Source organism: Furipterus horrens, unplaced genomic scaffold, assembly GCF_987537825.1.
Source record: "Furipterus horrens unplaced genomic scaffold, mFurHor1.1.pri manual_scaffold_5, whole genome shotgun sequence".
Lineage (NCBI taxonomy): Eukaryota > Metazoa > Chordata > Mammalia > Chiroptera > Furipteridae > Furipterus > Furipterus horrens.
The window spans coordinates 51,317,320-51,343,636 of record NW_028327175.1 but is presented as its reverse complement, the minus strand read 5'-3'; the positions used below and the strand labels follow the sequence as shown (position 1 = coordinate 51,343,636).

General features: G+C 37.8%; 1 protein-coding gene across 2 annotated transcripts in view; it reads right to left on the bottom strand.

Annotated features, from left to right (window-relative positions):
* Window positions 1-23,318, bottom strand: part of FAM151B (family with sequence similarity 151 member B) — a 35,542-nt gene extending 12,224 nt beyond the window's left edge. Inside the window, exons 1-5 of one of the 2 annotated variants that reach the window (XM_090276428.1) lie at window positions 23,145-23,318; window positions 18,928-19,081; window positions 11,729-11,854; window positions 5,100-5,265; window positions 1,195-1,412 (exon numbers count right to left, since the gene is read on the bottom strand). In XM_090276428.1, the coding sequence (XP_090132554.1) occupies window positions 1,195-1,412; window positions 5,100-5,265; window positions 11,729-11,854; window positions 18,928-19,081; window positions 23,145-23,147 (667 nt within the window). In that variant the 5' untranslated portion in view covers window positions 23,148-23,318. Of the gene's footprint in view, window positions 1-1,194; window positions 1,413-5,099; window positions 5,266-11,728; window positions 11,855-16,686; window positions 16,832-18,927; window positions 19,082-23,144 lie in introns of those variants that run through there. The other variant, XM_090276427.1, reaches the window with a different exon arrangement.
* Window positions 23,319-26,317: the final 2,999 nt, after the last annotated feature.

The following is a 26,317-nucleotide window of genomic DNA, read 5'->3' as shown; positions in this document are numbered from 1 at the left end:
AGGGATGTATGAAGAAATAGAAAGATGAGTAAGTGTGATAAGTTTCAGCCAGGAAAAAGAAGCTGAAAATAGCAGGCCATCTATAGGACTATGTGAAGACAAAAAGGGATCAAACCTAGAGGAGGGTCTCCTGGCCTCCCACTCTCCTGTCCAGCGGAAGAGAGCATGAGGCACCAAGTTCCCAGCACCTTAGTGGGAGCCCCTTTCAGTGTCTAGGGAGCACATGCTCTTCAACCAGACTCCACTTCTTCCGGCCTCACACCACAGAGAAAGTTCTTACTACTTCTTTATCTTCCATCTGACACAGGGAGTTCACAGTCAAAAGGAAAAAAAAAACTATAGAATGTTATACAAGTTCAAAGAGACCAACTTGGGATTTGTTTAAAGTGTTTAAAGAGGCAGCTTTCATTATTCCATGCAGGAGACCATTTTGTGTGGTATAGGAAATTGTAACCGCTGTGCAAGCCAGACTCGAAAATGGGACTGTAAGACTTGTTCGAAAACGGGAAGCAGCTGGTGGCATGCTCCAAATACCACACCACTAGTCACGGGCTTAGGGGAAGGAATAGGAATGCAATGTATCTTTTGAGGCCTGCTCTGCGTTATGCAGCTTTAGATCTGTATCAGCAGGATGTTTACTATCAACAGAATGCTTAACTCAAGAAGTACAATCTAAGCTTTTGCAATGTGCTCTGAAGCAGAAAGTCTAACCAAGTGTTACAATGTATTGACCTATATTCCTCTTTGATAATCCTCTTTATGGTTGGGTGGAGGGCTGCTTTCGCAAGCCAAGCATTTCTGTGTGTAGCTAACTCAATAAAAGCTCTGTTGAGAAGAAGAGTGCGAGAGACCCCACTCAAGGGGTGCTCTCCTCTTCCTTCCCAGGTCATTCATCTCTGGGTCCATTTCTTCATCTGCAATCAGGGCACTGTGTGTTCAGGAACCCCCACAATTCTAGACCTTGCAAATAAATATTTCTCATGGGAGTTTGGTGATAGAATTTCACCAATGAATCAGTGTCTATCTGAAATAATAGAAGGAAGACTCATATCTTTAGAGTCAGACCTTTCTCTCCATTAGACTCTTTAAGATTTTACGGAATGTGTTTTTTTCTTTTGTATTAAAGGTATTTATTTTTATATTTGGAGTATATTTTAAGTTGACCAACAAGAAATACAATTTTAAAATTATTACCTTCATTGACTTTCTCAGGAGTCCATCCTGTTGTCCAACCCAAGGAAAATGTCACATCTGGGAAGAAAGACGTCACAGTGTCTATGAAAGGTTTTGCATCCACTACTCTGCTATTCCCATTTGGACCGGGAAGAATATCAGCATTAATCCACACAGGACGCTTCAGATGCCTCTTCACATTTTCCAAGAGCATCATGGATGGTTCTACAGCTGCCAGACTGAAAATACAGTTTGTGGTCAATGAGAGGTATACATAAAGTAAGAGTAAAAAGAAGTTCTTTTAGACTAGCGGTTTTAATGTTCTCAAATCCATAAAAATGTATAATACAATCATCCTGGCCAGATGGCTCAGTTGGTTAGAATGTCATCCCATGCACCAAAGGGTTGCAGGTTTAATTCCCAGTCATAGCAAATACCTGGGTTGCGGGTTCGATCCCCAGTCAGGGTGCACACAAGAGGCAACCAATCAATCTTCCTTCCTTCCTTCCTTCCTTCCTTCCTTACTTCCTCCCTCTCTCTCTCTCACTGTCCCTCACTCTCCCTCTTTCTCCCTTCCCATCTCTAGAAATCAATAAATATATCTTTAGGTAAGAATTTTTTTAAATTATAATACAATAATGCCTGAATTAAATAAAATCAAAGATCACATAGCACCAGAGAGGAAAGCTAACATATGCCATATCACAAAATGTTGACTTATACTTACTATACAAGAAGGTCCCTAAAAGGTTCTATAAATGTATAAATAATGCCACTTGTGGACAGGTGGTTTCAAAACTGCACATTAGGATCACTCAGTATAATATAAAACAATTTTAAAAAGATGCTCAGAGTCACTCATCAGAGAATATGTAAGATTTTAAAATCAGATATATTTAACCTACAAATTCACATTTATGTACATATTCAAAATGCATGCAGACACCATGTCTCTAATAGTGGCTCATGACCTTGGAGAAAAGAACCTCTTTTCCTTCGTGTATCCTGTGTGACTCTGGACACACAAACATATTTCTAAGAATGATTGCAAAGTGTAAAGTTATAAAATTTCCTTAGGCTTTTATAAACTTCATTTTTCCCTTAATGAAAACATGCTTTCTGGAAAGTAGAGGCAACTATATTTTCGTTACTTTTAAATAAAAAAGTGGCTTCACTCTTTATTTCCCAACATCTATTCTGACACTTGGAGATTTTGAAACAAGGAAGTTTAGTTATTTGTTTTTCAATTTTTTTTACCCTCACCCAAGGACATTTTTTCATTGCCTCTAGAGAGAAAGGGAAAGAGAGAGGAAGGGAGAGAGAAACATCAATGGGTTGCCTACTGTCTGGATCTGGAATCCTGTGTGCTGGACCAGGGATTGAACCCTTAACCTATGTATATGCCTTGACTGGGAATCAAACTCACAACCTTTTGGTTATGGCATGACACGCCAACCAACTGAGCCAGCCTGGCAGGGCAACAATACAATTTTTAGTTAGCCTATATAATTTTTCCTTTTAAAAAATATATACACAAACTTTACTGGAAAACTACACTACTTATAATATTGAACTACCTCTAAACCTTTAAGGCCTATGTTGATTTCTAAGAAAATTAGCTTTTAGTGAAAACTGCAATTGGAAGCTAAGAATTTTGAAGATGGATGTTGGAGGGTAAAATATTCAGAACCCCCTTTTCCCATTTTCCTCTCTCTTCCTAAGGGACTAAAATCCTTCTGCCTGTGCTTCTACTGCTCTTCACTCCACTCCTTTTGGGCCCTCTACTTTAAGAAAAGGAACTGATAATCCCTTCGTTAGTGAGCAAGGGTACTGTTCATTAAAACCAGAGGGTACCAGACTCCAGCCCTTCACTCTGCTCCCATGTGATAAGCTCTTTTTTCTCCTTCTTCTATAACTGGAATGGAGGCCCCAGTTTTCATAAATGTATGTATACATGTATATATATTAATTTAATTTTTTTTCAATTACAGTTTACATTCAATATTATTTGGTATTAGTTTCAGTTGTACAGCATAGTGGTCAGACAATCATGCTTTACAAAGTGTTCCCCCCAATATTTCCAGTACTCACCTGGCACCATACATACATGTTGTTACAATATTATTGACTACATTCCTCTACTGCACTTTCCCTCTCCACGACTATCTTGTAACTACCAATCTGTACCTCTCAATCCCTTCACCTTTTCCACCCAGTACCCCAACCCTTCTCTCTCCTGGCACCCATCAGTCTGTTCTCTGTGTCTATGAGTCTGTTTCCATTTTGTTGTTCATTTATTTTGTTCTTTAGATTCCACATATAAGTGAAATCATATGGTATATGTCTTTCTCTACCTGACTTACGTCACTTAGCATAATACCTTCTATGTTCATCCATGCTGTCACAAATGGTAAGTTTCATTCCTTTTTATTGGGTGCCCTAAATTTTAGTGGTTTAATAAACTCTGATGCTAGATCTTGCAGACTCTAATTTATATGCTGTCATTTCTGTCTCAAATGCTCTCTGCCTTGAAGGGTATCAATACCACGTTAAAAACCACATTTCTAAGAATGTGACATTGTACTTCCTACAAATTTCCCCATCTTTGGTAGCAAGCAACTTGTACCTGTGACTCCAAAGCTTGCTTGTCTGCAAGTCCTTTGGTGTTGTGCTCTTCCTGGGTGGAGTAGGGGGAAACCCTGAAACTCTCTTCCAGAAAGGACTCTGATTTCTTAGGAAATCTGGTGTCTGTAGAGGTAGGGGGAACTTTTTAGGCTTTCTCAATTTAGTAAGCTGACACAGAGCTATTTAACATTGGGTTTTCCATTTGACAATATCTAGCATCAAATAGCATTTTCTCCCCAAAACTGAAATTTCACCAGCATAGATAAGTGTCTACTACATGTAAAGCTCTGTGCAGTAAGAAGCAATGACAAAGAACACGACAAAACAAGAATTTAATACACATATTCCATTTTATATTGTAAATATTTTAATTACCACTAATATAGACTACTAGTACAAAAAGTAATGATACTTTCCCTTACCAGAAACTTAAATAAGAAAAGAAAAACCTACATTAAAAAAAAAAAACATAAAACCTTACTAAGGAAAATTAAACTTTTGTTATTATAGTTCTCAGTTTTCTACAACTTGATAAAATAATTATAAAAGACTAAATGGGAGGAAAGCCTGGAAGAATCAATATTGTAAATATTGCAAAATGACACATCCCTCCCAATTAATCTATAAATTCCTTGTAATTCTAATTAAAAATACCAGTAGCCAACATTCTCACTTCTTACATATATCAGTATTAAGTTTCCCATGAAGAACTGCCAAAAGGTTTGTCGTGTTAAACATTTGAAGAGGGAAGTCTTGATCAGAATACTATCTGAAAGTTCTCTTTGCTTAGTACTTTTCTAAATCCCTAGAAAAAAATATGAACTTAGTTTTTATAGAATAGGTTCTTTTTCCTAAAAAGTTACTTGTATGTAAAACTTCTGAGTATCACATCATACTTTCCTATTAATTTCATTTAGAAATTGGGGGTAGCAATAAAAATCATACTTAAATTTACAATAAGTCATTTAAAATTACATTTAAAAAAATAATTATCATCAGTGATAGTTTTGTTGTTGTTGTTCTTTAATTTACTGATTTGAGAGAGAGAAACATTGATTTGTTGTTCCACTTATGTAAGAATTCTTTGTTGCTTCCGTATGCCCTGACCAGACATCAAACCCACGACCTTGGCATATCCGGACGACACCCTAACGAACTGAGCTACCTGGCCAGGGCTCCATTTCAATTTAGATAAAAGTACAAAGTTAGTTAGCCAGGCACAGATATAAGAGGATATTAACTAACACCCCCACCAAGTTATTCTGTAACAACCAGAAGACTGAACATATTTGTACAAATACCTCTTGAAATCCAGCTTGATGCCTTTATCGCTTTTCATAACTTCAGTCAGCCATTCCTGTAGAGTATTATCACTGCTTGATTCAGGAGGATGGGCCATCATTGGTTGGCCATCATCTGATTCATTACTTGAAAGGAGGACATCAGCCTCTACCATGTGAGCAGTACCTGTCCAAGTAAAATAAGTTAGCACTAACAAAATAGGGACTGCAGAAGATGCCATGTCCTGTATCCTTTTGAGGAAGATAAAAAGAATAATAGAAAGCTGCCCTTTACTGAGTAACTGCTAAGTGTCAGGTCTTTACTTGTTGTTCTAGATTATTACAAATGAGCAGGCAGTTAGTTGGTGAGAAGTTAAATATCATTCCCACACAACGTTTAAGCTGTTATATTATTTAATTTCTTCCCAATATATAGCAAAGCGAGTACACAAAAGAAGGCTTAATAACTAAGTTTCTGAAAATAAAAATATTACTTGTATCTTCTTACTCCTCAAATTAGAAACTAGAAATATTTATTGCTTATGTTACAGATTCCTTTCTTTGACTTAAAGCTTAGCTACTGTTTAAAAGCTGTGGACAAAGGGCCACATACTAAACCTGACAAGGTCAGAGGAGGCCCGTGAGGCAGGTATTACAAACTCAGAGACCAAAAGTAACCACATAAGATGATCTGAACATAAAAATTCCTAACTAAATGCAAGTTGTTGCAGGTAAGTACATGCTAGGCCTTTAGCTTCCTTAACAAAGGTCAGTCTTTATCTTATCTGAGCCTGTCTACTGTCTTTTTTCATCTAAGAAAACATACCCTAGAACGTCTGAGGAATCCCCTTTTTCTGGCCCCCTCAGGGTACGACCTCACACCAGAGCACAAGACCACAGAACCCCTCATTGTTATTTGTTCCTTGAATACCATCTCTATGTGCTGTAAATGTTAATTATTAAGTATTCTGTACCCACAAATGTAAAAAAAGTACATTTATCTCCGTTTAGCTCTTTATCCAACCTCAGAGAGTTCTCCACTTTGCTTTCTCCTGCCTCCCTAATCTACCATCAATGAATTTCATGTAACACCTCATATATCTCCTCCTTTGATTCTAATGTATAAAATAAACTGTAAAACTGCCATTCTCTGAGCAGGTTCTCAATCTGTTGAGATCTGTTTCCCAGCAATTGTTGTCAGTTTGGTTCAAATAAACTCATAAGAGAACTCTAAAGGCTTGGACATTATGGACATCGACAAAGGACACATCCCTGGAGAAGGTAATAAGCTTCACCAGTCACTTAGTGTGGACATGTTTAGCAGGCTGTGGTAGACTGACTCCTCAGGTGGCCGACAACGATTCCTCCTACACATATACACCTCTCTTCTCTTCTCTTTTTCCTCCTCATGACTGTGGGCTGACCCTGTGACTTGCATGACCCAACAGAAGATAATGGAAGTAAAACTGTCAGTTCTAGACCTAACCCTTAAAATGACTGGCAGCTTCTGCTTTCATCTTCTTGTAAGCCAGTCACCACGCAAAGAAGTTCAGGCGAGACTGCTGAGAACAGTGACATGAGGGGCCCCAGCCTCCACCACACAGAACAGAGCACCCAGCTGACTCACAAAGTCATGAGAAATTCTAAATCACTGTTATTTTAAGCCACTAAGTTTGGGATTAGTTTATTACACAACAATAGAAAAAAAATAGTTAATCTGAAAGTGGAGTGTTGCCGTAGAAGCTTAACCGTGACACTGGCTTTAGGACCTGGTGGAATTCTAGAAGGACAGCGAGCTGGAAGGGCAATGAGGAAATTCTTATTGGAAGCTTGAGAACAGACAACCTGTTTTATATAGTAATGGAACTTTTGGCAACATGGCTACTTGTAGTAACTGGTGAAAGACAGAAAGGGTACCTTATAAATTTGAGGATTTGACTAATGAGTTTACCTCGCAGAATGCTGAAAGTGCCAACTGGCTTCTTTTAGCTGTTTATGATAAAAAATGGGAAGAGAGAGTGAGTTAAATAATTACTCAGATTTTCAGCAGCATATAGAAATATTTTCAATTCAGGACTTGTGCTGAGTTAGAAAATGAAACCTATCCTCTCCAGCTGGCAAAAGATTCTCAAAGTGAGTGACAGCCTCAGGCAAAAAGTCAGATCCCGGATGCTGCATGTAAACTATGACCTCTAGGTCAAGATTAAATCAAGGTTGCAACTACAAGACCATGTGTTAAGAGAAAGATGACCCGTGAGGCAGGTATGACAAACTCAGAGACCATACAGCTAGAATCTGAAGGGTGTTGTCCCACACCACCCACCAGCAGACCAAAGTAGAGAGAGGCCCACCTCCAAGAGATCCGGGGTTAAGGTTTTTTCTTAGAGAAATGGTTTATAATTTGATATACAGGAAGCCCACTACATTTTTAATGGAGCTGTATCCACCTGGACCCAAAGAGACACAGTTAGTTCAAAATGAAAAAAGGTCTGTGGGCTCTCAAGTTCCCATAAACAGGAAAACAGGCTGAAAAGGCTACTCAACTGCAAATCTGAGCTATTTCCCAATAAACATATGGAAAGATGATCAACATCACCAGGCTTCAGGGAAATACAAATATAAACAATAATGAGATAGTAATTCACACATACTAGGATGGCTATAATGAAAAAGGCAGATAATAAGAAATGTTGCCAAGGAAGTGGAGAAATCAGAACCCTCATTCACTTTGCTGGTGGAAATATAAAAAGGTACAGCTGCTTTAGAAAAGCTTAGTATTTTCTCAAAAACTTAAACAGTGTTACCATGTGACCTAGCAATTCCACTCCTAGGCACATATACAAGGGAAGTAAAAACATGTGTCCACACAAAACTTGTATACAATTGTTCATAGGAGCATTACTTATATTAACCAAGAAATGGAAAAGAAAAACTAAATGGGTCGTCAAAACATGATGTAACATACAATTAAATATTATCCAGCCACAAAAAGGAATAAAGTACTGATACCTGTTACAACATAGATGAATCTTGAAAGCATGTGAAGTGAAATACGTCAGTCACAAAAAGCCACATGTGAAAGAGAAGTGGCAGGGGTCAGGAAAAGTATCTGAGGAAGTGGCAATTCAGCTGATATCCAAGGATGAGTAAGAGGTTAGCCAAGCAAAGCATGGGGAAAAAGCATTCTCGGAAAGCTTGACAGCCTGAGGAGGAAAGAGCTTAGCTGTGTGAGGAAATGTAAGGCCAGTAAAGCTGGAATGTAAGAGCCCTGTGACAGGTGCATTGGAGAAATAGGCCAGTTTATTTTATGTAGGGCTTTTCAGGTCATTGTGGTGGTTTAAAGTCTCCAATATATAGCACCCCATTCTCCACATGGATTCTGAGAAATAAAATAGCCAAGTTGGCAGATGGGGTTCTTAATATCACCTTTATTAACTATAAAGCTAGGTCAGAAGATGCAGCTTAATTGAGAGCTAAATAAGCTTGCCAGCTCCTAACTTCCACCATCACCGCCCAGTCCAAACTTTGGAAAAGCTTCTTTCAAGCAAAGTTCCAGCAAATAGAAATACCGGACTGCTGCCTCCACTGTCCAAGTGGAAGAGGAGAGAGGAGCACACCCCTTGCCTATCACCTCTGATAGATCAGCTCTATACAGTCAAAAACCACACAGCAAAAAATCATCTTTACCTCTGTGAGAAGAAAAATCAGTGGGGCAAGACTCCAGAGCTCTCAGGGAAATGGCTCTCCTCCTGGAAACCAGAGTGGTAGAACTAAATGAAGTCCCATCCCACAGTTATAGAAAGGATTTTTAATGGAAAACCATTAGCGAGTTTTAAACAAAAAAGGCCTGAATTATGTTTAAAAACACCACTTTGGATGCTAGGTAAAAAATGAACTGAACAGGAGCAAAAATGGAAGCAGGAAAATGATTTTCCAAATTCGGGCTGACTCATATATCCACTGGTTGTTTCTGGGGGCAAGTTCACAGAAATTCAGATTCAAGCTAATAAAGTAACTTTTTATCTCATATAACTGGAAGTCCAGAGGTAGGGTGGGCTCCAGATGTGGTATAAATCAGCAGCTGGATGATGTTATTAGTGTCTTTACGTCTCAATTGCTTACTATTCTTGGTGTGTCTTCAGGCTGATTTCTATTATGATGGTAAAGATGGCTAACTTTACCACTGGAGCTACATACATAGATGTTCACATGTTTCAGTTTTAAGGTAGTAATCTTCTGAGCCAGGTTAGATCACTTGCCCACCATGGGAACAATACTGAAACAACACACAAACCACATTGGCCAGCTTAAAACCAGTACTACTTCCTAAAGCAGATCAATGATTAATACAATCCTTGAATTATTTTACGGAGACAACACTGCACATGTGCCCCTGGAACCAAAGGATTGGGACACGACCAGAACTTGAACAGTGGAACCCTTTCAGAAGCAAAGGGTCTGTTGCCCAGGAAGATCCAATCTAAGCCTCTTACCATAAACAGCCAAGTTCCAAAACTCTCTAATCAAACTGCACTGCCAGTGCTTCTGCATACCTGTTCCCCTTAACTCCTTCAAAATCTCCAATTTTAAGCCATCAGGAAGTTTGGGCTTTTGAGCAACAGCTTTCCACTTCATCTTGAGTAATGCTAGCAATAAAACAACCCTAATTTCTCTACTGCAATTCTCAGTGGTCATTATTTGGTTCTGAGGGAGCCGGGGAGACAGAGTCTTTCTGTTCTGTAACAATATGAATCATCAAGGGAACTCGAAGCGCTGATTACTTTATTCTAATCCACCCTCGGCCTAGGGATGGAGTCAGCTTCCCAGTGGTCGTATGCATTCTCTGAACTACAAAACTTGGGGATCAGATTGTCTAACAGAAAGAAAACAGGATATTATCTGAAGACTAAGTAACCTATGAAAAATTCCAAGATCAACACCTGACTGCTAACAATAGGTGATGACTTACCATTAGTAGTTTTTAAAATAAAGTTAAAAGGGAAGTATTTATATTTAACTAGATTATTTCTGGGTGTGAAACTTCTACATATCCTATTATGAACTATAAATTTAAAAAAATTTTCCCCAAAGTTTTAGTTGTTGTTACATAGAAATACAATTCATTTTCTATTTTGACTTTGTATTGACATTTCTAAATTTACCTATGAAATATAATAATTTATCTGTAGAATCTTTTTGATTTTCTATACAATAACCATATTGTCTCTAAATAATATTTTTATTTTTTCCTTTCCTATACTTTTCCATTTTTTAACTTGATATATAATTCACATAGTATAAAAATCACGCTTTTAAAGAGTACCATCCAGTGATTTTTAGAATGTTTAGAAGGCTATGCAACCATCACAACTATCTAATTTCAGAAAAATTTCATCATCCCGAAAAGAAACCCTGTATCCGTTAACATTCACTCCCTATTCCCTACTCCTGCCAGCTCCTGGCAACCATGAATCAATTTTTTTCCCGAACCATTGCTTTTGCTAAAATTCATTTATTAATAATCACTCTGCCATTATTATGTGCCAGGCACTGTTTTAGGTATTAGGGATTCAATATTAAACATGACAAAGTTCCTCCCTTTGAGAAACAAAGAAAAACAATTTAAAACAGTATCTTTACAGTACAAGAAATGCATATTCAGATACATTATCCGGATACATGATTGAGTAGGATGCAAAAAATCCATGCATTTTTGGAGTCTCAATAAAATATGAGACTCCAAAGAATTTTCCTTGTTGGACCAGGTCACTTCTAAAGCCATCTAGTGACAGACTTTCACTCTCCTCTGCTGCTACAGCCAACAGGGGCACTTCATAGGACAAGGCTGAGAAAATGCTACAATGTTCATCAATATAACAAAGGGAGATATACATAGATATAGATTATAGATTATAGATACAGATACAGATATATATGATTATAGATGAATTAGCAAGCCAGAACTCTTGGTTTCTAGCCAAGGAATAAATACTGCCCAAGGCAATTAATTATAAATTAGTATACAATGGCTTTATCCATCCATTCAACAAATATTTATTGAGCCTCTCCTTAGTACACTGTGAAGCACAAAATATGTAAGACAGATAATCCTGGTCTTAAATTTTTTACTTAAATCACTACAGTATATAAGCAAGTGCAATAATACAGGAGCATTTCAAGTAAGACATACAAAAGGCAAAAATCCCTTCTATAAAATAAGAAAATTTTTCTGTTATGGAAATTTGTTCATTTTGTAAACAAAATGAGATGCTTTATGAATATGTTTATGTCAGCCTATCATCCTGGTAAGGTGGCTCAGTTGGTTGGAGCATTGTCCCATAGGCACATACCTAGGTTGCAGGTTCAATCCCAGTCAGGGAGCGTGAGGGAGGCAACCAATTGATGTGTCTCTCTCTCATCGATGTTTGTCTCTCTCTATCTCTTTCTCTCTCTCTCCCTCTCTCTCTCAAATTAATAAAATCAATAAACATATCCTCAGGTGAGGATTATAGGGAAAATGTTTATAACAGCCTATAACTTACACTTGGATCATGTAAGTCTCTGCAGATATGCTCAGATATCAAAAAAAAAAAAAAAGAGTTGAATTAATCTGTTATTCAATGCAAATATAAATGATCATACTGACTTACTTTTCAGTGCCTCATTCATTTGTGCCTTGTGGTTAGCTGCATGATACCAGGTGATCTGGGCTCCATCTTCTGTAGTGATCTGGTTATTTCTCAGAAAATATTGCAGTATATTTTCACTCCAAGATCCTAAAATAACAGCATTTTCATGAAGAAGAATAGATTGCTTTGCATGGAGTAAAATATTTTTAATAAAAAAGGGCATAGCATATATTGAGAGAATAATAAAGTAATTAAACTGAGGAAATACATGAGATTTTAAAAAGAACAAGTATTATGATGTGGCAGGTTAATATATAAAAATATATAAACATGCTATATGTAATATAACTAATAATTAGTAAACATAGGATAGTCTGGACCTCAGAAGCATGAAAAAACTGGTAAGAAACATATTTTAAAGCAGGGATTTCCATACTGTGTCATCTGCAATCCTGACCTCATAAGTAATATATGTAAAGCCAAAGCTGTATTAAAAACTTCTAAATTTTGTAAAATTTAATTGTTTTCTCCACTTGAAGCCCCATTCTATATTTATATTAATGATTTAGAATCTTAAAATTACACACTTAATTGCTCTCGGACTTTTGGCTAAGATAAGAGTAGCATCTGTTCTTATCAGCTTAAATTACACATTTAAGCATATTTACCTTCAGATTATGAGTCTCAGCATCACTTATATGAGTATTAAGTAAACTCTTGAGTTAATATTCACAGATTTATCTAGCACCTATAAATATACATAATTCCCATATCTATCAACTACTTTTTGGCACACCAGATTTTCTCTTAATTAAACATTAAAATATGAGTTAACCAAGACTAAAACGCTTGAACCAAGTTCTACTCCAAATAATGCTATATCCTACAATAACAATGAGAAAAAAGGTGAAAAACAATAAAAACAGTTATCTATAATCTTACCTCCCTAATTCTTGTTCATTTATTTAAACATTTATGTACCTACCAAGTGGCTGCAAATTCCCTATACATGAGATTTTGTCTTATATTAATTGTTTATTAACTCTGCCTAACAACAGTTAAAAAACTAAGAATGGCCATCATAATCTGCTGATAAGACTTAGAGAAAAAGACTGGGGGTGGGTCAGCGCTGGGACCCGGCTGGCTGCTCCCCCAGTTCTCCCTTCGAAGCCACCACGCCAAACTCTCCCCCAAGCGTCTCCAGTCCTCTCTGCACTCCCTCTGCTTGAGCCCAGGCTTCCTGAAATATTTAAGTTCCCCAATTTGTACGTTTAGTACATTCGCTCTTGGACTGTTCCTGAATTGTCTTACGTGTGGAAGTCTCATCCCCATGGGAAAATGTTAGGCAACTTGCAGGCATTTTGGTCATTTCCTTTTTTTTCTCCGTGAAGAGTGCTCACATCTTCATGCACATGTGAATAGGATTTTCTCTTGGGACTACACACCCGGGACTAGAACTGCTAGATTAAAGATGTGAGTTTTGAGTTTTGTTTCAGAGAAAATTGTCTCATATATACTATATAGATTCAGTGTGTCTGCAGGAAGGGGTGACTTCAGAATCTGCCTAGTTGCCATCTTGAACTGGAAACCCCGGGACAGCCATCTTTCCTGCACTCAGCCAGCTGTGCTCCCCGTTCTCAGGCCTTCAGGCTCCCAATGAATTATGTCACCAGTTTTCCAGTCTCCAGCTTGCAGAAGGCAGCTTGTGGGACTTCTCAGCCTTCACAATGATGTGAGCCAACTCCTATAATAAATCTCTTCACATATACATAACATACACATTATATAACATATAATATGCATGTTATATGTGACATATATAACATAAAACACATAATACACATTGTATATAACATATATAGTATATACATATATATCTCCTTCCTATTGGAGAACCCTTACTAATACAGTGGTTGTATCATTGCAGATATTTTCTCCCTGCTTATGACTTGCTTTTTCACTTTCTTTTGGGTGAAATGCACATATTTATATCTATATAAATATATAAACCTTCATACTTTAACAAATTAACAATAAATATTAATTTCTTCCTAAAAAAAAGACTTAGAGAAAAAAGTAACATTTGATTAGAGAATGGAGGATCATATAACTTGAACTAACATGCATAGACCTAGCAACCACTATGTACCTCGGGCTACAGAATAAAGGAGATAATTAGCTGTAGCATCCACTACCCCCCAAGCAGCTTATTATTCAAAACACATGGCCCTACTTAGCATATGTAATAGAGTATGAGACTTTTAGATGAAAATACAAGGCCATCACTTTTTAAATATTTAAGTTACAAATTTTTAGAAGGCACGTTAATTATAACAGATATGTCTAGCAATGTGAAAATAATTAAACCATAGTGTATTCTCAAGGTAAATTGTGTGTCTAATGTAGATGTTAAGAATAAAGTTTTTGAGATACACCAGAAGATTCACAAAAAAGGAAATCATGCATGTTACCAGAAAAAACTAAGTCTTAGTTAATGGTGCATACTGGATGTGTCCACAGCACCATTCAACTAAATACACTACAGTCAAAAGTTTTATAAGGGAAACTTATATGTTAATAATAAAATACCATGACTCAAGAAATTAAAAATTTTAAGTGAAAAGTTCTCCTTGCCCTATTAATAGATGAAACTACCACCTCATACTCAGTCACAATTGCATATATTTATAGAATTTAAGAAGACCTCAATTATCTATGATCCAGGATATTTAGTACTACACTGTATTTAAGTAGGCTGTAACTCTGAAAATAGGGCCAAAAGAAAGGCAAAATTAGTTGCAATTTTTATTTTTATTGAGTGCTTCTTTTTCTTTTTTTCATTACCATTTTACTCCTCTCCCCCCAGCCCCCTGCAATCACCACACTGTTGTTCTGAAATTTTTAAAATTAAGACTTTTGGGCAAGCAGTTTTAACTCTACAGAAAAAAGTTGAGTGAAAGGTACAGCAAGTTCACACATGACCTTTCCCCTATGTTTACATCATTTTGTGGTGACGAAAATGTTTTAAAAACTGACTGTGGTGACAGTTACACAACTCTGAATACACTAAAAAACCAATGAATTACATGGTTTGAAAGATTGAATTGTAAGGTATGCAAATTATCTCAAAAAGAAGAAAAAAGAAAAAAGTTCTTAAAGAAAAATACACATACCCTTTGCCCCAGAGATTTCACTTTCATAAATTTTCATAAATTTAACCCGTAAGCAAATATGCTTGTGTGGGAAATGACACATTTGATACAAAATATTTATTGCACCATTATTTGTAATAGCTAAAGAGTGAAAATAACCTAAATATCCATTAACAGTAAATTCACTAAATAAATTATGGTATATCCATGCAGTGGAACAATATGCAGCCATTAAAAAGAATAAAGCAAATCTATATGTACAAATACAGAATAACCTCAAGATACATTAAGTGAAAAAAAAGCTAGGTAGAGACAATATACATATACGTACTCTAATAGGAAGAATAATGACACTCCCCTGCAAAGACATCTATGCCCTAATCCCTGGAAACTGTGACTATATTACATAGCAAGAGGGAATTAAGGTTACAGATGGAATTAAGTCTGCTATTCAGCTGACTTTGGGGTGATGATATTAGTATAAATCATCCAGCTGGACCCATTTAATCATAAGACCCTTATAAATGCAAGAGGGAGGTAGGAGAGTCAGTGTCAGAGTGATGCAATGAGAAAGACTCAACCAGCCATGGCAGGCTTTGAAAATGGAGGAAAAGATCATGAAGCAAGAACTCAGTCTCTAGAGAATGACAAAGGCAAGAACACTGGTTTTTCCCTAGAACCCCCCAGAGAGAGTGCAGCCATGCTGATACTTTGCTTTTAGCGCAGTGAGACCCATTTCAGATATCAGATTTCTAACTTCCAGGACTGTAATAAATCTGTGTTGTCCTAAGCCACTAAAAACTTAAGCTTTAAAAAACTAGTTTGTATGTTTTTTTAAAATAGTGAGAGAAAATTTTTAAAGAAATATATAGTATATAATGGCAAGTATACCATGATTTTAACTATTTTCTGAAAAGTTAAAATTGTTAGAAAATACAGGTATACCATAAATTTACTATTGGTGCCTCTGTGTATTGTCGTTATGTGGATTTCTTTCCCACATGGTCTATAATAAGCATGTATTATGTTTACAATCAGGAAAAAAATTAAAGTGAAAAAGGTTGAAGGATACAATGTTAATATACTTAAGTCAATTGAGTTGCAATATATGAGCAATGAACAAGTGGAATTTGAAATGAAAAATAATGCCATCTGCATTAGCACCCACAAAACTGAAATATTTGGGTATAAATCTAACAAAATATGTACAAGATCTATATGAGAAAAACTGCAAAACTCTGATGAATGAAATCGAAGAACTAAATAGAGATGTTTCATGTTCATGAAAAGAAAGACGCGATAATGTCAAGATTTCAGTCCTTCCCAACTTGATCTATAGATTCAAGCAATCCTTATCAAAATCCCACCAAGTTATTTTGTGGATACTGACAAACTGATTCCAAAGTTTACATGGAGGCCAAAAAAGACCGACACAATATTAAAAAGAGAACAAAGTAAAGACACTATCCAACATTAAGATTTACTATAAAACTACAGTAATTAAGACAAATGGAGAATCTGTTACTACCGCCCAATTTTCCTAAGAACCTAAAACTTCTCTTTAAAAAAAAAAAATCTTTTTAAAAAGGGCGCAATATTGTTGCCATTCTTGGTCGCCCCAAATGCTTTTTTCTCTTATCACCCACGTTGGGAACCAAGCTTCCAGTCCAGTGGACTGTGGGTGCGCGCTGAGAATGCGGATCGCGAGGATCTAAAAAAGGGAGGGGGGCTGCCAAAGGAGTCTCAAAGCGTCCGTAACGTCCCCGCGCGAGGCCAGAGAAAGTGCAGGTCTTCGAGCCAATTCTGCGGAGCCGGACCATCGCTTACCAGGACCCCCAGCAGTCGTTGCCATGGTGACGGACGCCTGCAGTCCGCGCAGGCGCTAAGCGGCGGGCCTCGCTGAAGATCTGTCACAGGTGGCGTGGAAAACTGACTCAACAAACCACGGAAGAGCCTTCTAGGGCCTCCCGGGAGGAAACTTGCAAAGCGGAGGCGGAAGCGGCGTGGGGTCGGGGTGCGCATGCTCAGAGACTGTGGCTGGAGGTTCGCTTGCGCGCAGGCTCCAGGGCGCGTTTCGCGTCCCAGTGCTGTGCTCATTGTGCTTTTGAGAGGTAGTCAGAAAACAGGGAGTTGTGAACCTCGCCCGCCTGGTCATCGAAGAGAGGCAGAGGATGAGACCCAAGATTGAAAGCAGTTGGTGGTGTGGGGTACGAATTTCCAACGTTGGGTATATTTTCTCTTTTTAATTTTAGTAATATACTAAAATGATACAGGGTCATTTCTTCATTAAAAAAATAAAGTTTCTGCCCAAGAAACTTGCTAATTCAGATAAATCTGACTCTGCTGGGTGTTCTTTCTCCATTCCCGGAGTGGTTGCAGAAAGTGAGGAATTACGGAGGGCAAAGAAGGCTGTGGATGTGAGAATCTAGTTGCTGGAGTGTTTTCTAAGTGAACACTGGTAAAGAGAGAAGAGGGGACAGGAAACTTTCAAATGATCAGTTTAGGGTTTCTCAGGGTGGGTTTGCAGATCAGGGTAATTGAGCTCTGAGAGAAAGGGCAGGTCCTTACATTAACCCAAAATGTACTTGACTACTTGTTATGTATCAAGCAATATGCTACGCCCTTTCACATATATTCTGCTATTAGTTGTTACAAAATTCTGCATAATTAAACAAATGGAAACAGAAATACATTCATAGTAAAAATGTAATTTGATAATGTGCAAAAAATTGTGATGCACTGTTGTTTTAAAGACTACTTTGTTTTTAGAGAAAGGGAAAAGAAGAAAGAGAGGGAGAGAAACATTGATGTGTGAGAGAAATACAGATTGGTTGCCTCTCACACATCCCCAGCTGGGGACCTGGCCTGAAACCCAGGCATGTGCCCTGGGCCAGGAATGGAACCAGCAACCCTTCTGTCCACAGGCCGGGCTCAACCCACTGAGTGACACCAGCCAGGGCATGTGATGCACTATTAACAATTATTACAATACTGTATTGTATATTTATTTATCTCTAAGGTTTAAGATTTGCTTTTTAGAATTATTTTTGCCCTTTAGAATTTTTATTTTTATAAATTTTATGTATTTATTATAGCAAATACATAAAGTCAGATTAATTAAAGGTTATGTCTAGTCTATAAACATCCAGAAGAGAAATGACATTAAAAAAGTGAAATTTTGAAATTCTCAAGTGTCACATTTACCTATTAATATATATAAGATACATATCCAAATACCATGTAAAGCAATCTATCATATAACTTTTAAAAATATATAGATTTTGTTAATAAAAAGCAAAAATAAAATTTAAAAACTATTGGGTTAATGGAATTTTATATTTAAAAAGCATTTTGTGTTGGGTATTATTTAATTTATATGAATCATTATTTTCCCAAAATGGGTTGGGTATGTATTTAAGACTATTATAATGAAAATAAGGAAAATAGGCCTCATTGTAAATTGGTGGCGAAGGATTCTTGTCATGTGCTCTTCCAAGCCATGAAGATGAAGCTGACACAAAGAACTCAGATATGAGCCAATACATGGACTTTTCTTAAAATAAAATGATTATTATTTTTACTTCTATAGATAGTCCTGTATTTATAACTGTTGAAAATGAGTTTTAGTTGAGGTTTCTCTTAAACTGGAAAACAAGCAATATTTAAAAACAGGAAACCATGACCAGATCAGAAATATTTAATCAACAAAATAGTCCAAGGAATTTGCTACTTAGGAAAAAACAACAATAGAAGTTTTGAACTTAAAGGCATTATAATTATTAAAGAACCTTAAAAATGTCATACATTCAAAGCATTATTGTAACACTGAGCCTAAATAGTTAAGAGCTGACAGTTTATTTGCTTGGATCTAAGATACTGTAAGTAACCCCAAGTGAGCGAATTGGCATGACATTTAAAACTGGACACGGGACAACACTATGAAGGTGGAAATACTGTGCCTGGATGGGACACAACTATTGCAGAAAATTAGCACTGCAGGCCACACCAATCACTGAAATCTCAAATCCTTTTTGAAAGTAGGCAAAGAATCTTAAGTACAACACTAACCTGTATCATTTCTGTTTTGAAATATTGTCATGGCTTCAAGATTTAATGCACATACACCCTGCATGAAAGCTTTCTTCATGGAATCTTCAAAGTGCTCTTTTTCATGTTGCATTCTTTGGATTTCAGCTTTTGCATTTTCCAAAGCTCCAGATAACTAAAATAAGGAGAATTAAAAAAACAAACAGAAAGAAATAAAAAGATTCATGACATAAGTAAGAATATTATGTATCATTAAAAAATAAACTTACACTGTGAAGTTATTTTTAGGTGAAATATTAAATACAATTTCCCACATACCTCTCCTGCTACGTGTCTCAATTTATTTTGTCTCTGTCAACAAACCATTTTCATTTCTAACCATAAAGTCAAAGTCCAAACGAGGGGAATTTAATGCTAGTCCCAATGAAGGTTGCTGATGTGTTTTAATTATACAAAAAGATATAACATTTCTTACTATAAATATTTTATGTAGGATGTTAAACAAAATAGATTAAGGCCAAAGACAGCCCTCAACTCTTTAGGAAAAAAATAACTAAATGCCTGCAATATTTACAGAATTTAAAAAAACTAAACGTTACTATAGAATTTAAAGTGTGAAGTGATACTAGTTACAACACACTTTCCCATAAACCAAATCTAAAGGGACTCAATTATTTGCATGTCATTTTCAATCGCAGAAAATTATCTGTATTATGACACTGATTTTTAACATTAAGAACTCAGTACTCAAAAAACTAAAGTGGAACTGCCTTTTGATCCAGCAATTCCACTGCTGGGATTATAACCCTGAAACACCAATTCAAAAGAACCTGTGCACCCCAATGTTCATAGCAGCATTATTTACAATAGCCAAGTGCTGGAAACAGCCTAAGCGCCCATCTGTAGATGAGTAAATCAAAAAACTGTGGTACATTTTACACAATGGACTATTACACAGCAGAAAGAAAGAAGGAACTCCTACTTTTTGCTACAGCATGGATGGAACCGAAGAGTACTATGCTAAGTGAAATAAGCTAGGCGGTGAAAGACAAATACCACATGATGTCACCAGTAAGAAGAATCTAATAAACAGAACAAAACAAATGAACAAAGTAGAACAAGAGGCCCAGAAACAAGAAACAAACTGACAGCGACCAGAGAGGGCAGGGTGTTAACGGGGGAAAAAAGGGGAAGGGTCTAGTCAAGCAACAAGTATAAAGGATCCATGGTCCTTTAAGGGTGCGGATTGACTGTGGGAGTGGGGCGAAAGCAACAGGGGGAAATCTGAGGCAACTGTAATTGAACAACAATAAAATTTTAAAAAATTAAAAAGAACTCAGTATTATAATGATGAATTTTTTTCCTTTCAGTATTTGATTTCAAGAGGCCTACTGCATTCTTCAGTATGGTTTTTATTTCACTTTGAGTTTCAAATGTTTTACCATGGAACCAATGTTAATTTTATTATTAAAAGTTGGGGACAGCCAACTGACCTGGAGTCTGCAAGATCCTTCCCCATGTGGGAAGGCCACCGTCCCCTCTCTTATTAGGGATTTCTGGACCCAAGGGTAGGTAGGATGATGACCATGTCCAGCTTGAAGCAGTTAGAGGAGCACAAGACCTTCGACAATTGTCCTTAATAAGATTATAAAGGGTCTTAGGTCTGAGAGGGGAGAATTGTTATTTATTTTTGTTATAAAAAATTAATTAATTTAAAAAAATGGAAGAATATAGGAAAGGTTGAAGTCAAAGAACTTGTTTGCATGACCCATGGACATGAACTAAGGGAGGTGGGATTGCTGGGGGCAGCGGGGGCGTACTGGGCGGAGGGGAGCAAAGGGGTAAAAGAATTGGAACTATTGTAACAATATAATCAATAAAATATAAAGTCAATGGGAAAAAATTCCAATTTATATACAACTGCTTTAAATCAACCTTAAAGTTTATTTAAATTAACAAGAGGAAAAACATTTTTGTTTTTGGTCTCTATTCTTGGCTAAATGAAAGCCAAAAGAAGCATAAGAAAGTGTACTAGACTTCTGGCCAAGATGGAGGTGTAGACAGACATGCTGCGTCTCCCTCGACAACTAAGAAGGAATGCAACTATCTCAAAACTAGAAACAACCAGAAGTTCCAGAAAATCAAACTACATGGAAGTCCAGCAAACAAAGATATAAGAAGAAATACTCATCCAGACACATAGGAGGGGCGGAGCCGGGGTGGAGAGGACGTGCTGTGGTGGCAGCACTGGCAGCAACAGCGGCGGCGGCAGCAGCGGTGGACCAGCGGAAAGTGCAGTTCCATGTTTTAAAAAGTCAGGAGGGACACCTGGGGAGCATTCCCAGCTCCTCACCGGACCTTGCAGCTCATGGTCCCAGCACCAGGGAAAACCAAACCTCATTGCTTCTGACTGTGCAGACCAGTGGGGGTTGGAGTGGAGGCAGAAACTGTCCGCTTGTTTAAAGGGACTCCATGGTCCTAGAACGTCCGCAGACCCACCCACTCTGGGAATGATGGCCAGGGCAGCAGCTAGAGGGGCGCCAGACCAGTGCGGAAGTGGGAGAGGTGCCTGGAAAAGGGGCAAGTGCTGGGCAGGCGGCATTGTTCCCTCTTGGACCCCTCCCCCACATACAGCTCCACAAGATGGTGAAACAGGTCTCCCTGAACTGACAAATCACTAAAGCTCAACCCCTTACAACATAACAAGAGCGACAGCTCTACCTGGGACTCAGAGGCAAACAAACACAGGAGCCTGTCAGAATGAGGAGACAGAGAAGTATGGCCCAAAAGAGGAAACGGATCAAGGTTCCAGTGGGAGAACTAAGCGACAAGGAGATAGCCAGCCTCACAGATGAGGAGATAGACAGCCTAACAGATGCAGAATTTAAAATACTGGTGATAAAGATGCTCACAGGCTTGACAGATATGCTTGAGTATGGCAGATGCGTAAGAGAAGAAGTGAAGGCTATGCTAAGTGAAACGAAGGAAAATCCACATGAAACCAATGGTGAAGGAAAGGAAACCGGGGTCAAATCAATGATTTGGAACATAAGAAAGGAAAAAACAGTCAACCAGTGCAGAATGAGGAAGCAAGAATTGAAAAAAAAAAGGAAAACTTCCCAAATCTTGCGAAGGAGATGGACATACAGGTCCGTGAAGCACAGAGGGTCCTGGGCGAGCTGGACCCAGAGGGGACCACACCCAGACGCATCATGACTGAGATGCCAAAGGTGAAAGATAAAGAGAGAGTCCTGGGGACAGCAAGAGAGAGGCGGAGAGTTGCCTACAGAGGGGTGCCTATAGAACTATCAACTGAGTTCTCAGAGGACACTTTGCAGGCAGGAAGGGACAGGCAAGCAGTATTCAATGTGATGAAAGGCAACCCGCAACCAGGATTACTCTATCCAGCAAAGCTATCATTTGGAATGGAAAGGCAGATGAAGTGCTTCCCAGACAAGGTGAAGCTAAAGGAGTTCATCATCACCAAGCCATTATATGAAATGTCAAAGGGACTTACTTAAGAAAATGAAGATCAAAACTATGAACACTAAAATGACAACAAACTCACAACTATCAACAATTGAATCTAAAAAATGAAAAGAAAATCCAACTAAGCAAGCCAGAATAGGAACAGAATCATAGGTATGGGGATCATTTGTAGGATTACCAGCTGGGAGGGGGAGGGAGAGAAATGGGGAAATGGTGCAGGGACTAAGAGGCATAATCGGTTGGTACAAAATAGACAGTATGTTAAGAATAATATAGGAAAGGGTGAAGCCAAAGAATGTACATGCATGACCCATGGACATGAACTAAGTGGGGTGGGATTGATGGAGGGAAGGGGGTTACTGGGCAGAGGGAAGCAAAGGGGAAAAATATTGGAACTACTGTGACAACATAATCAATAAAATATATTTTAAAAAAAAGAAAGTGTATTAGAAATGTAAGAATCTGTGGGTGATTTACATTTTTAAGATACAGGTACACACAAGAAACCCAACACAAGTTTAGAGGCCATAAGAATTATAACTTTTGAAAGAATAAATAAGTCTGTAAGTCTGACTTATTAATGTTGTTCTTTCCCAAATAGTCAAGTTATCTCATCTGAAGATACACTGCATTAAATGCAATTAGAGAAATGGGTCACTTTGCCTAACTATAGACTAACTGTGAGTGATGCTGCCCATCTTTTTTATTTCTACTAAAGGAAAGTGAAAATTAAAAAAAAGAAGTTTTACCATAGCAACTTGGTTTTCATAATAATTGGAAATCTGAATAGAAACTTCTTCAGCTCTTGCTTGACAAGCTCGCTCCACCACATCTTTCCACTTCTTTTGCACCAAGGAATGCCAGCCTTTCCAGACTTTCTTCAGTAAAGCTCTTTGGAAGTACTGGTCAACTAGTTTATTTTCATAAACCTAAATGAAAGTAATAGAACCTTAAAACAAGTGTACTGGAAAATATATTGGCAGTAATAATAAGAAACATAATAGCATGGTAAGCATTACACATACATTATTCAATCCTGTGTAACTATTCTTATCTGCAGATAGAAGAACAGGCTTAGAGAGGTTAAGTAAGCTGCTCAGGTCACACAGTAAACAGGGAGAAGCCGTCCCTGCTTTATCCCAGAGCGTGAACTCTTTCTTACCCATTACATTGTTTTAAGTGACTAATCAAGTTAGGGAAAAATACCACCACCAAAAAAAAAAAAAAAAAAAAAAAAAATGAAAGAAAATGAGTAACTTGCCACATGCCATCTTAGTTCTGAATTTGCATGACCTTTTAGCTGAAAATAAAACTAGGAGAACAAAAGGGACTGGAAGGCAGAAAGCTGACTGTGGCTTCAGATGGCACTGCTTTCTCTTTGCTTTGGTGGTCACAACCAAAAGCAAGATTAATTTAATTTACATACCTTGCATCATATACAGTGCCAAACTGATCCAAACAGGACATGTGCTATTCTTTTTACCAATGAATTTAAATTGTTTTGAAGAAGTACTTCTAATTTTCATATTTTTTAAATTTGAAAATTTATTCAAAAAGTGATGGCAGCCTCAACTACTTCACCTAACTTTTAAACATAATATATTCTCATTATGTCACTTGATAAGTAATTTCCAAATATGGTATAAATACTCATTTTAAATAGCTCTTTTCAGTCTGAGTAATGTAAATTTAATCTATTGGAATTAATAAAAAATGAAAGTACTAGGAAGTATGCTTAAAAGAGAAATCTATAAGAGTAGCGCCTTTTCCTTAAATACTAATCTCTTAGAACTAAATGCAGAGATAATGTGATGGCTCACATGAGCATTACATGAAAGATATACACATCTATATTTCAATTCTCAACACTGTTGAGCCTTTATACTCTGTCTTCTTATAGGATACATACATACTCATAATTCTTTTATTTAAAAAAAATTTTTAAATTTCATTGATCATGCCATTACAGTTGTCCCAGGTTTTCCCCCTTTGACATCCTCCACCCAGCAACCCTCATTCACTCAGGCAATCCCCCAACCATTGTTCATGTACATGGGTCATGGGTATAAGTTCTTTGGCTTCTCCATTTCCCATACTGTACTTTACACCCCCACGGCTATTCTGTAACTACCAATTTGTACTTCTTAATCCCCTCACCTCTTCATCCATTCCCCACACACCCTCTCCCATCTGGCAACTGTCAAAATGATGTCCATATCCATGATTCTGTCTCTGTTCTTCTTGTTTGCTTAGTTTGTTTTTGTTTTTTTTTAATCAATTTTTGGTAGATATGTATTTATTGCCATTTTATTGTTCATAGTTTTTATCTTCTTTTTCTTAAATAGGTCACTTTTACATTTCATATAATGGTTTGGTGATGATGAACTCCTTTAGTTTGTTCTTGTCTGGGAAGCTCTTTATCTGTCCTTCGATTATAAATATCTTTGTTGGGTCGAGCAATCTTGGATGAAGGTCCCTGCTTTTCACGACTTTGAGTATTTCATGCCAATCCCTTCTAGCCTGAAAAGTTTCTTTTGAGAAGTCAGCCAACAGTCTTATGGGAACGGCCCTGTAGGTAACTAAGTGCCTTTTTCTTGCTGCTTTTAAGATTCTCTCTTCATCTTTAACCTTTGGCATTTTAATTATGTGTTCTGGAGTGGGCCTCTTTGCATTCATCTTGTCTGGGACTCCCTGTGCTTCCTGGACTTGCATGTCTATTTCCTTCACCAAATTAGGTTAAGTTTTCCTTCATATTTTTTCAAACGATTTCTAATTTCTTGCTCTTCTTCTCCTGGCACCCCTATGATGCGAATGTTGGAATGCTTGAAGTTGTCCCAGAGGCTGCTTACACGTTATCCTTGTGGGGTTTTTTTTTAATTCTTTTTTCTCCTTGTTGTTCTGATTCGTTGTTTTTTGGTTCCTTAAGTTCTACATCATTGATTTGATTCTTGGCCTCATTCATTCTACTAGTGTTTCCCTGTAAATTGTTCTTTATTTCAATTTGTGTATCCTTTGTTTCTGACTGGATCTTTTTATGGTGTTTAGGTCCTAAGTTCCTTGAGCATCCTTATAGGCAGTGATTTGAACTCTGCCTCTGATAAGATTGCTTATCTCTATTTTGTTTAGCTCTTTTTCTGGAGTTCTGATCTGCTCTTTCATTTGGGGCATGTTTCTTTGTCTCCTTTTTTTGACAGCCTCCCTGTGTTTCTAGGTATTAGGTGAAGCTGCTATGACTCCCTGCCTGGGGCCACTTAGCAAGATACACTAGGGCCTGAGGGCATACTGAAGCTAGTTGTTGCTTGTTTGATAGGATTAGGAAGTTGTGAAGCATGAGCCAAGACCAGCCAATCATGTGTAAAAGCCACTGTTAACAGCTGTAAGTTGGGTCAGACAGACCCTCAGGGGGTCTCTAGGACAGGGCAAACAGTGTTAGCCAGGTTGATGGACTCTCAGATATGGTACCCACCAGCAGGCTCTGTGCAGGGAGGGTTTAGATAAGGGACAATGGCCTCTGGCTGCCCTTCTGTCTGGGAGAAAGCTGTCCACCAGCTCCCACTCTAATGCCATATGCTTCAGTTCCTTCTTATATGCCACCAGTGTCTTTCAAGCTGCTACCATTGTGCTGGAGCTCAGAGGGAGTGAGTCTAAGTAAGTCCCTCTGTGGGTTCTTTAAGATGAACTGTTTGGGACTCCAGAAGTTTCATCCACTGACTCAATTCCCCCTGGTTTTTGCAGTCAGAAGTAATGGGGACTTATCTTCCTGGCACTGGAACCCTGGGCTGAGGGACCTGGCATGGGACAGCAACTCCTCACTCCTGAGATATCCCTCCCAAATTTTCATCTACCACACATGGGTGTGGGACCAGCTCGTTCCATGTCTTTGCCCCTCCTACCAGTCTGGATGGATGCGGTTTAATTCCGT